The following is a 12,585-nucleotide window of genomic DNA, read 5'->3' on the forward strand; positions in this document are numbered from 1 at the left end:
ACTCTCTCAGGCCATATGCTACGGCAAACACAAGGCCTGTAATATGATCTGCTTTGTGTTTTTTCTCCTTCCTGTGCCATACATGACAACTCCAGGGACCAGGACTAGATTAATAACGTGAAAGGGGATTAAAGGCAGGCCCCCAGTCATTGGCAGATGTCTTTCCAAAAAATAGATGAAAAAGAGCCATATTTCAAGCATATTTACAATTAACCCTTGTGATAAAAGGACAACTGTCAAAGACCAACTGCGCTCGGAAGACGCCTGCGAACCAAACGAGCGTAAACACCCATAGCCTGAGCAGCAGACCAAAGGCCAATAAACTTTTCATCTTTGTAAACTACAGCTAGGTGTGACCAGTGATGAAAAGATGACACATTGTGCTGTTTGTCTGTTCTCAGATCACCACATCCCCTTTGTTATGTCCTGAAGAAACAGAACAGTCACCTAACCCAACCTTGTTAGGAATAAATGACGCAACTAAACTAGCTGGTTTTAACCAGTGAGGGTGAGGCCTGAAAAACAAAATAACATTTGTCTTATTTTTCTCATAGTGTGAGAATCTGAACTCTGAGGCACAGTTTGCAGCATACACAAGAAAATGCTCAATCGTATTTTGGGTGATGCTCAAAAAAGTGATAAAGTACTCACGCTCACCTGGTAGTTACACTCAGGGTCCATGCAGTGGTAATGCTCTCTGTACTGGTAGGCACAGTGCACGTGCCCACAGTGTTGACTTCCAGAGAACCTGAAAACCACGTTACAGAAAACATTTCAACAGTTACATATTTTAACAGCCACACGGAGAAATGAATGAAATGACATCAAGACTGGTTGAAAACCTGGGAACACGTGCGAGCTTATCACACAGAGAACAGTCACGGGGATGAAAAAGCTGAATGATAAAGCAGCTCAGAAAGATGTCGGTGTGATTCAAAAATAATTAACAGCAAATAAAAAAAGATTAGTGAAGAAATCATTTGAAATTCCAAGGACGGCACTAAATATAACAGGTGAAGGAGTTTTCAAAGGCATTATGCTCGTCTCACCTTCAAAGTAACACAGCTCGCACCTTGAAACTGGCTTCTGCTTTCCACACTGCTGCAACAATTTACCCGTCTGTCACACCAATTTCAGCCAAATTAGCTCCATTTATTTCCAAAGCAGCCGTAAGAGACACTTATTACACTGAAACCCTCTCCCTTGACACACATTCACACGCCCCATAACTACTTTATTTCTCAACGCTGTGAAAACCCTTGTCAAATCAATGCTCAGTTCCTTCAGGTTAACCACAGTTTTACTCTGTGAGGAAAAGGGTCAGGTATCCTGAGATGTACGAACATCTATGTCCACGTTTCACTGAAAACCGTCTCACTCTCTCATCTGGAGTCCAAAAACCAGATTTTAGTCTGGCACTAGTTTAAAAAAAAAAAAAAAAAAAGGCTGCTGCTTGCTACAGTACAACCACTTTTACGGTGGTGATTATAAGCCTGACGATGATGACTGTTAAAATCCTCCAATTACCAGTGAAAACACACAAATAAACATTTGCACTGCTGCTGCCAAGAGCTCCATCTGCAAGAGCAGTGGAGAGGGGGAAAAGGGGGCTAAGTAATATTTTTTCCATCTCTCTCTTTCTGTTTTTCCTTGTTAGGATTATCCCAGAGCTGCATTTACAGATCACTTTGCTGAGTTCATTAAGCTAATTGAACGGTATATCCACTACACTTTTTAAGTTGGCTGTGTGAGTGTATGTGTGAGTCTGGAAAATGGTGATGGAAGTAGAGGGAGGGGGCGGCTCTGGAAAGGTTTGATGGATTTTTTTTTTCTTTTTTAGAAAAGCCCAAACCAGTCAAAACAAGTCGAATTACGTGTACGCAATAAAACCAACATATGCCCCATGCATTAGTGTTTTCTATACTCTTCTTTCACATACATTTACACGCACACACACACACACACATTTACATTTATGAGCACACAAAGCCCCCCCATCCTCCTGAGACTGTGGCCCACCCCTCTGCTCATTGCCCAGCTGTATCACTTTGCCTCTGGACAATTCCCACTTGCCGCGTCAGGGGGCCTAATGGGCCGCTGCTATTCAGCAGCAGATTAAATATTAATATCGCCACGATACAGAGATTGCAGCGCATCTCCAGTTACAATAGAGATACACAGATCAAAGTGCCGAGGCAATAGTGGGTGCATGAAAGCATTTAAAGAGTGAAAACTGCAACTAAACACTACCAGGGAAGCTCTTTAAAACATCAAACTGTAGTATGGTGAGGAGATGAAGAACTTTTTTTTTTCCCTTTTCACAAGGATTGGGTGCGAACACGTTTACAAAGCAGGTTTTTAGTATTAGTGTGCACTCATTAGCCTGAGCTCCAAGGAGGACCATCCCCCTCTTCTACCTCCCCTCTCCGTGCTACATTTGCCCTTTTTATGAGCCCTCCTTTTCCATTTTTTTCCTCCCTCCTCTTCTTTCCTTTCTCTTTTTTTTCCCAACCCCAACACGGAAATTGAAACTGTATCTGGGCTTATCTGCAGCCTCCCCGTGCATCAACTGCCGAGATGTTTAGACAAATTTTATGCATTATGCAGCGCAAATATCAAAACAGTTCTTGGCAGTGCCAGCAGAAGCCTCATTAAAAATTCCTTAATTAAATCTTCTTGCAAAATGTAATCAGTCCAAGGAAGGGGTTTTGTGTGTGTGTATGTGTGTGGAGAAGAGGATGTGTGTCTGTCAGTGCCAAGGCTTTGATTTGTGCCCTTCATGTTATGGCTTGGAGAAGTAATCATTAATGCCAAAGCCACTTTGGCTTTTCAAATGCTGTTTTTCTTTCTTTTTAAACGGAATAAACAAACAAGTGATAATCACCTTTCTAGTGTCGGCTCAAAATTAATCCAGAATGGGCGACATTGTTCTGTGTCCACTGAAACGAAAGATACCACCCCTCCCCTGATGTTTTTTTTTTGTCTCTGTTGGTGTGAATGACTGACTTTTTAGATCAGTCAGTTCCTCGTGTGTTCAACAATAAATGGCAGAACTAAAGAAGAAGCCGGGGCCTAAACTCATATCCTCTCTGTGTCAGTCACAGCTAACAGTACAGAGTTGCACAGAAATATGTTCTCCTCAATGTTTTAGTGCTATACACACAGTGAGCATTCATCCAACCAGCTACAGTAAGCTGCCATCACACCATTTCTCTTTCATTACCCCCCCATCCTTCTACTTCCTCTCAGCACATAAACTGGAGTCTTTTCTTAATTAATTTACTGCGCACAGAACATTTTCATACCAGTCTACTATCTAGTTACATCACTTAATAAAACACGCCATCAGTACATAAAAAAAAAGGTCCATCTCTGTTTTGGGTATATTTTTTCATTGGTGTAGCGCATTGAGGGATTTGCATACCTGGCAATATATTTCTGGTAGAGGTTGACGTCGTCGCTGGCGGGTTTATCTGGTGGCAGGCCATTCCTAATGCAACAGCAAACACAAAAGAGACAGGATTAATGGTGAGGTTGGGCTGCCTGTTGTTAATAAAAACAAACTGACACAATATTTACTTACAAGCCGCTCCCAAACTTTGGACTATCAATATACATTTTCTTGTGGCATAACAGCGTTTTCATGCGCCGTATGAATCAGGGATGTAAGGTGCACACTTTGATGCATGGTCTCCCAACCAATGAAAGGCAAAATGCAGGAGCAAAGGGACATTAATCTTTTATGGGGGTATTTTGGTGAGTGCTCATATGCAAAACTGGATAATGGGGATGTGGAAGAAAAGCTCTGAAAAGGTCTTTTCTGATAATCTCTAAGGGCCTGTGCTCTAATGCTGATGTCAAGTTGTCTCCAATCAGTCTGGACTCGGTTCAAACAGAGATGTAAGACAACACTGCAGCTTCAAATGCATATGGATCAAGCTAACGGACTTAGTACAAGTTTCAGCTCAATCACATTCGGTTCAAAACAGGAACACAAGGAGAAATGTATTGCATTACAAAGGTGTGCTGAGGAATGTTTTGTGCTTTTTGTCACCTGTGATGTGACTCCCTTCACAAAGCTGGTAGCAGTACTGTCTGTAGATGTCATAATACAGTTATTGGTTCTGCTTGCTCCCTCACAGGAATGGCATTTAGCTCCATGTGAGCAGCTCCACACGGGGGATGACCTAAGGTTAATCTGGCCCAGAGGGGAGGATGTGCTGCCAGACATTCTCCCTAGTACCCCCTCTCCTCCCTGTATACAAGCACCAGACTGGGTCAGTTAGCCAGGTTTGCAGCTCCACTGAGCCCCAACCTGACAAAGGCCAGAGCCTGAGGGAGAGGTGCCTGAGGGCTCTTGAACAGTGTCTTGATAGGTCTTGACTAACTAGAGACAAGGTCAAAACCAATCAAACAGACTCTGGGAGCTGTTTCCTACTGGTAGTGCATACGACTGTAGGCTAGCTCCCCAAACCCCTCGTTTGCTTCCTTTAAAGTGCACTCGTCAGGCAGTGTTGAGTCGGCCCCTGTGACTCGCCGGGAGGTTAGTCATGGCTCCAAAGTAATTAAAGGGAGAGTTGTTACACCCTAGCCAAACGAAAGAAGTCAGTCACTTTGCGATGACTGTGCTAAATCAGTCTCCACGGAGTGCTACAGCGAGTAAACACTTCATGTGCCTTCGCAACTCATCATGTCGTGGATCTATTGGGCGCTATGCGCTATTTCACACTACATTCCTGTTGGCTGCAGTAAAGGTAGCAATTACCTTTGCGTTAGGCTAACTGACTCACAGTAGCAGTTAAGTGTATGTGAGCTTCACATTAGCTCCAAGGTGTTCCACTGAGAGACTATCAGTGTGAGGAAGACAGACCTCTGAGCTTGGAATCTTTTCAATCCGCCGATAAACTTTAAATTGGAATTTTAATGACAGGTTATGTGATTTATTATCAGATTTCAGGTGCATATATATATGCTCTCTGTACTCACCTTATTTTTTACTTGGATCAAAATTTACAGAATAGATTTCATTTACATTTAGTGTGAAATTCAGTCATGGGCCAGGGAGTAATTGATTTGTATTTGGTGCGAATAGCGCCACCATATTACAATTTGTGGAGCTATACTTGTTCTTGATGCTGATTAAAAATGTATTAAAACAAATTAGAAGCATTGTCTGCACTTCCTAGATTCATAGGATGATGTTTTAGAAGACTTACTTAACGGAGGACACAGTGCCTGTGGTGATGGAGTCAGTCTTGGAAAAGCTGGACTTCAGGTAGTCGAAGCTTATGTGTGCTGTCTGGTCCATTGTGAGCCCTGGAGTGATGCTGGCCCCAGCTGCACCGACGGCAGGGACACCAGGAGCTCCTGGGTTCCCTGGTGCTGTAGCGAGGACGTTAGGCATCAGTGAGGCCTCAGGATTTCCTGGGATCAGCTTCTGGATTGTTCTGATGTCATACTTCGAAGGGCGGCCAACTTTGCCAGTCTTAAAGGCGATGGCACCACCCATGTCAGGGTTGCCCTCGCCAGGCTTGAAGAGGTGCAGAAACTTGACGTTCTCCAGGTCATACTTTGAGGGTCGCTTGTAAGCATTACCGTTCTGCTGCTGCAGACTCTCACCCATCTTCAGTTTCTGGATAAAGAAGTCATACTTGGAGGCACGGGACGCCATGTTCTGCATGTGAGAGGGATTGGGTGGCTGAGATGTGCCCAGCTGAGGTCCTCCTGGCTGTTTATGGTCCAGGCTGGAGGAGTAGATCTGTGCCTCGGCCCCTGGGAGGCACCCGGAGGTCTGGAGCATGGTAGCACTCTTGTCTTGGGCCAGTTTTGAGTTGAGGTCGTCTGGTTTGGGTGGGGAAGCATGCATGGGCCAAGGTAGGGTCTCGCCGGCTTTTAGCTTGCGAATGTACTCTTCGTACTTGGAGAAGCGGGCACGCCGTGAGGCCTCCTCACTGCTGAGGGATGAGGGGTCTGAGGTAGCGGCTTTGAGCTTCTCAAAGCTGATCTTCTTGGTCAGCTCATCCCTTACCTGCTGGTCATCATAACCGAACATTCCCAAAAACTCATTCATGGTATTGGCTGCATAGTCTCGCAGGGCAGATGCTTCTCCTGCAGAGAAAAACAGAAAAGAGCCCCTTTGTAAGATGTAATTCAACTGCATTCATATTTTTTCCCTTAAAGCTGCTACCAGTTAGTTAAAGTTAAATGAACCTCAGACTCCCTCATTAGTGTTGTCTGGCATTATTGTAACAAAGTCTTTACTTGCTAAAACAAAATATACAAGTTATATATACAAGTATCAGTGTGATTGCTTTTTCATTTGAGTAGCGAAACTACACCCAACTTAACCCATCACTTAAGATGTCAGTAGCCAAATTCAGGTCACTAAATCAGTCTACCAGTCGGTTCCCTCTCACTTCGTATTGACTGATGCTTGCTCGATGACTGTGATACTCTTGCTGTGCTTTGTAGCTGAAGTGCATAGTCTGTGTCTGATCATTTATTTTTTTGTTTAGCATCAAATATGTTGGTTGCAAATGGATTAATCTGGCAGAGTAGCGTTGTGTAAAAAGTGTAGAATATATTTTGTTTCACCAATTAATGAAACAATTATATCTCACCTCAGCATTTTGGCAAACAGGCTACAACATTGAGATTAATGGAAGAACTACATCTACTACATTATAGTGCATTTCTGAAGAATGAATGTTTATGACTGACGCGATGCCGTTATCCTTGTTACTTCAGAACTGGAGTAAATTTAACCACAGGAAAAGTGATTCTCCACTGCAAGCAACACCAACATCTGTACATGCTGTGTATTTATGTGCCTACAAACAAGCAGCCCGAGACATTGCTCTTCCTGTTTTGGTTGCACTATAAGTCAGTTTTGCAGAATTTGCAGGTGTCTGTACCAAAGGACACACCGAATAAACAAACCTTTTCTGATTTTCTGTGATCATCGTGTTATGCCACCAAATTTGATGAGAAAATTACTGTTGAGGGTAATATTTCAAACAAATGCTCTACATCTAAGAGCATCTCAGTAACCAGATTAATAGACCACATTTGAGAGGAAAATATACAAAAGAAAATTTAGAAAAAAAAATCTGTTTATACAGCTTCACAGAAATGAAGTTACACTGTCAGCACATTCAACTGTAAATTTCTGCTAGATGACTGATGCTGCACGTTATTAAAATGACAGAACTATCACTACTATCTGCAGAGAAATTATAGCATGTTAAGTGCAATTCATAAAATCCCCTATGAAGCTTGGTGTGAGGTATTTTAAAATAACATGGTAAATGTGTCACCTTCAAAACTGAACAGAATGAGTCCTTTCCTCTTTTTACACATTTGTGAACTGAAACATCACTTTCATTTTAAGAGTCCATTAAATTGGACAACTTCCCCAAGGACATAGCGAAATGTAGTCAATGTATAGTTTAATTGCATTATGTGGAGATTAATTCTGGCCCATTAACTTTCATCCAGGTTAGTGCAAAGGGTCAGAGAGTGGGGAAAAGGGAAAAATGATTTGGCCTGAAAGCAGTGGGGGGACAAAGCTCTGCATAAAGAAGAAGAGTGTGGTGTAAAATTCATGGGGTAACATGAGAAAGGGTATATGAGAGAGAAACAAAGAAAAAACAAGGACAGGGAGAATTCATGAGGCAGCTTCTCCTCAAATAGTTCTGTTTCCTGATTCAACTTCATTCCAAAAATCTGTTTGCATGTTGTGTCAGTTTGCATGATACCAGAAGACAGACATGCTAATAATGCTTCAGATGATAATTTAACCTGGGTCATTTAAAACCTTTGGCAAGCTTAACTCATCTTTGGCACAGTCACAGGACCAGGGTCCAAATCCTTTTTTTAAAAACTGTTTTATTGCTTTTTTCATGACCAAAGCACACATGAGCTGGCGAGATGTGTAATGTCACCTACCACCCGGGTAATTAATACACAAATATTTCTGCTCTTGTCTCAGATTTCTCAGTTATTGCTAAATCAGTCGCTGTGCCCTGCTTTTCACATCTCCTGCGTAGCATGTAAAATAATCCCCAAATTTCCATTCACTGCACTGGGGTTGCTCCTCTGCGCGGTGGATCAGTATGAAAGAGTATCTGGTGGATCGAAAGGGCATGAAAAATTTAAGAGAAATGGATCAGGTATTTGAGAGGAAATACCTGTATGTTTGCCACAGATCAGTTTATCACATCTACCAAGTTTTCACATGTACTGAGACCACAGAGTGACATAATGTATATACAAATAGAAGTATTTACTGTGCGGTCCATTACAATTTATCTTATTCTATAGTTAGATTTTAGTTTTTCCTTAAGTTCATAATCTGATAAGAGCACATGGTGTGAAAGATTGTTAGAGATACATCTGAACATGTCCATGTCATTTGGCTAAACATTCTTCTCACTTGATTTAGGTGTTGGTAGCCTTAGTGCGTGGTAGGATTTTACTGCAACTGTATTTATAAGGGCATCTCAGGCCACAGTATATCATATAGCTCTAAAGTTAGGGCCAACCCACCCACCCCAGTATGAGTCAGAAAGTGGAACTGCACTTTTCTGAGCGAGGGATGAAATTTTAATTCAGCAATGTATGACAAACATCAGGGGATGAGAAGCATATTTTAAAAATTTCCAAATGCAAAAAAACATATATATATGTTCTCATCGGCAACATAAAAAAAAGTCACAGTTGATTCTGTATTGACTGTGAATAGTTTCAGGTTTGTTGGCTGTTGGTTTGGGGTGGGTAACCAAATTAAAGAAAACCACCTATAATTTTAGTTGCAGAGTCAACTGCTAATTCTTTCAGAGAGAGTAGTGGTTTCTGTCATGGGAGAATCAACGTCCCCTTTTTCATATTCTATTTGCTTAGGGTATTATCATCACCTCCTCCAAAAAAAATTTAGCTGAGTCTCTTTATTCCTTCATGTGACATGTTATCAATGAAAGGCAAATGATTGGACTTGAAGGGATTATGACTGGGACCGACAGGAGATAACCTTTCTAAAACACCATGTAAATGAGTTTTCTACTCAATCCCTATCTGGCTGCCTCTAAATGATATCATGTGACACCAAGCGGGAAACTATGTGTGGTATATAGTTTAAGGAGAGATTGGCCACCACCGCAATTCCTACAAACCATCCCCAAAAATAAATAAATACATAAACCTTACTTACGCTAATCATTTTCCCTCCTGTATGCTAACACATGTGACATTTCCCTCTGCACTCTCTCTGGTGCCACTGGAAAATCTACAAAGAAGTGGTTCCTAATCTTGACACTTCAGGCAAGCAAAATCCAACACACGACACAGACCTGCCTTGTCTATATTTGAGGCAATTAGGCCACATTTTCCCTCCCAGATATGATAACAGATGGGCATTATATCTCCTTTTGGCTGACCAAACATGGCCATCAGTGTGGCATAGCTTCACTACTCAGAGGACTGAGAGGCAGAGGTGTCGCTGATGATAAAGGTGCATGCTAGTGACTATATATGGACTAATCTAGAGTTTGAATACCCTCTGAAGGGTGTCGGTTTTAAAACACACATGCACAATGTAAACCATTTGGTTAAAGAAAAAAAACATTTTAATAATCTGCAGTGTTTTCAATGTTTTTCAGAGTTCAGTCTGGGAAAGTTTTGATTAGTGGGATTCTTTTCTATGGTGCAATAATTTAAATAGAGATTTAAAAAGCAATTTGTGTTCATGTTTGTGAATTAGTTTAAGTGTGTTTTGTTTAAATGGACAGTGGTATCCTAATAAAGAGTTGGTTTGAATAAATGACATTATGTGCATTTGTTTGGACTAATCTGACACACACGCACACACACAAAAATGTACGGACGCTTCAAACTTCCTCGCTGTTTGGTTAGTTAATTAACAGGCAGTAAATAGGGAGGGCTTTGAAATAGCTTGAAATGAACAATAACCTTTTACAGTGAACCCAGAATTGCAAATGGAAGTCATGGTCAAGTCTGTTTGATCCATCGCTATGAGCATCTCTGTCATTGCTTTCATAGTTTTTATTCATTGGTTTTTCCATTGACTGGCTTATGAGGGCTCTAATGCGACATCTAAATTATCTAGGAAAAGTATTCTGGGGTTTTGCACTGATAGGAAATCCGCACGATGCCTCAATGTGAAGAGTTAAATGTTTTGAAGGTCGCAGTTTCTCTCATTGATCTTGCAATGTTTGTTAATTACATTGTCACTGATGTTGTGAGAGATAATTAAGCCACTATGTTTATATGCATAATTATGTGCACTCCGCATCAGCCTTTGAAAGACAGCGGCTAGAGAGAGAGAGAGAGAGAGAGGGAAAAAAATGTTTTAATTGTGAGCTGAGCAGAAACATGGCAATATAGATGCCCTAGTTACAATCAACAAAGAGCAACTCTGAAAAAAAACACTAAAGACAAGATTTGCAACTGATGCAGTATGCTCTCCCTGCAGTCTTCAAACACTCTGGCTTTGTTGTGAGATGTAAAGTAGTAAAGGAGGCAGTGAAGGGAAAGGTGTAGGCCTGCTACACAACAGTAATACATATTTACAGACAGGCTTTTTTTATGGCCGTGAAATACACACAAAATGACTAATTAAAACCACAAAGCCTTTTTCATTTGCCTCTGAAATGAAACCTGCTTCATTTTCTGAGAATACCCTGCCCCCAGTTCTGTGTGGCCAGAGTTACTGCTGTACAGTTGGTGAAAACAAAAAGAAATGAAGACAAAAAAGGAGCATGTGTACATGACTGTGAGGTAGATACCTAAACCTAGATGAAAGACCAGAAAACTGTTAAACTGAGGTGAGCAAACACAAAACAAAACTTGTTTTTGTACCACAACAACCGGTCTCGCCTGCAAATTGCTGTTTTTTTTTTTTTTTTTTCCCCTCTCTGGTTGTCTGTGAAAACAGGCTTTATCTATTCATATAACCGAGCTATGTTTTTTCTCTTTTTTACAGCTCTGTGTTTTAGCTGCAAAGGCCAATCTCTCCTATAGCACGTATGTGTCTCGTTTCAAGGGTCACAAAGTGCATGACTGTAAAGGGCACTTTCTTAAAAGATTGTTTGTGCTGTTAACACATACTCTTGCTACTTCAGCGTGACTGTTGGAAGTCTCTACCAGCTTTATCTATTTGATAATCAGTGAATTATACCGAGGGAACATCATGTCACAATTAAACAGAGGTTATTAGGAGTCATTTACAAAAGCACATAGTAGTAAAGAATTTATTAAAATATGTTCATGTCTGCTAACAATAAATACATGGAGCCACTATTGTTTTTGTGAAGACAATAGATACTCATATGTGATATGGTACTGCAATAGAACTTCCCTATTTATGGCTTTATTTGACAACTGATCTCAACTGAGAGACAACTGTGAAAAAAAAAAACCAAAAAACAAACTCCTGCAAGGCAGACTACAACTCCATGTAATAGAGGAGCTTGAAGCAGTGGCTAAGTTTAGTGAGCTTAGGGAAAAAATCAAAGACTCAATATGTAATCCTGGGTGTAATATGAAGCTTAGCCTGGCCCTGCCATGCGCTGTTGGCCCACAGCTGCTGGGAGAGTGCATAAACGGCCTTACGTTGTAAGCCTACTCCATTTATGAATTTCTTCGTACAGTTAACCACACACTGACAAGTTACTGTTTCCCCCCCCCTGGCCTGCCAGTTGAATCTGTCTTTGGGGGTAATAATGTCACTGGCTATTCATAATGTAACTCTAGAGGGTGTCCTTCCAATAATGGGCACACTTAAGCTTATGTGGATGTGGCAATGTCACCCGCCCTTTATCTAAGCCTTTGCCCCTTAATGCTATGGAGTGGAATGTTTTGAAGGGCAAAGGTGGTGTTGGTTTAAGATGTATAAACAGGGTCAAGTATAAATGAGAGTACGGCAGGGACGACACAGGGAGGACAGAGTGTCAAAAACGTACCTGGAGAGGAGAAAGGTGCTTGGCGACTCTGGGCCTCGCTTTGTGGCATGTAGGTGTTGTCTTTTGAGGGCCTGTCTTCAGCTTCTTTGTCGTCATGGTAACTGCCATCGTGAGACCCTGCCGCAGGCTCCTCCTCCTCTGCGTTGTCTTCCTCGTCGCTGCAGCCTTTGGGCTGTACCATGTACACGCCCTCGGGAGGGCCATCTTCGTCATTGCTGACTTTGAGTTCATGCTCCTGCTCATCCTCAGGAGCTGGCGGCTCATCGCCGTACTCGCCGTTGACCCACTTCTCGATGGCCTCACGTCTCTTCTGGTCCTCCTCGAGGCTCTGACTTAGGCTCAGGCTTTCGGGGAAGTTGGTCTCATTGTCATCGTAGTGGGAACTGCCACGCTCACTGTTTTCTGCTACACTCTGGTCTCCCTCTGCATTCTGGGAGCTGCTGTCGAACACCACCTGGCGGCTCAGCTTGGCACAGATAGCATTGAGTTTTAGGCCACCTTTCCTTTTGGCGGCCATCTTGGATTTTCCTGAGGTCGTTTCAGTGCATAAACTCCTTTCAGCTGATGGAAACAAGAAACACAACAAAGAAAAACATATAAAATTAGT

General features: G+C 41.9%; 1 protein-coding gene across 5 annotated transcripts in view; it reads right to left on the reverse strand.

Annotated features, from left to right (window-relative positions):
• Nucleotides 1-12,585, reverse strand: part of casz1 (castor zinc finger 1) — a 77,361-nt gene that overhangs the window by 21,101 nt on the left and 43,675 nt on the right. For 3 of the 5 annotated variants that reach the window (XM_041063858.1, XM_041063867.1, XM_041063840.1), the window contains exons 2-5: nt 11,979-12,539; nt 5,217-6,108; nt 3,425-3,490; nt 652-748 (exon numbers count right to left, since the gene is read on the reverse strand). In XM_041063858.1, coding sequence (XP_040919792.1) covers nt 652-748; nt 3,425-3,490; nt 5,217-6,108; nt 11,979-12,539 — 1,616 coding nt within the window. The remainder of the gene's footprint in view (nt 1-651; nt 749-3,424; nt 3,491-5,216; nt 6,109-11,978; nt 12,540-12,585) is intronic. The other 2 variants (XM_041063874.1, XM_041063849.1) reach the window with 1 other exon arrangement.

This window comes from Toxotes jaculatrix, chromosome 2, assembly GCF_017976425.1.
Source record: "Toxotes jaculatrix isolate fToxJac2 chromosome 2, fToxJac2.pri, whole genome shotgun sequence".
Lineage (NCBI taxonomy): Eukaryota > Metazoa > Chordata > Actinopteri > Toxotidae > Toxotes > Toxotes jaculatrix.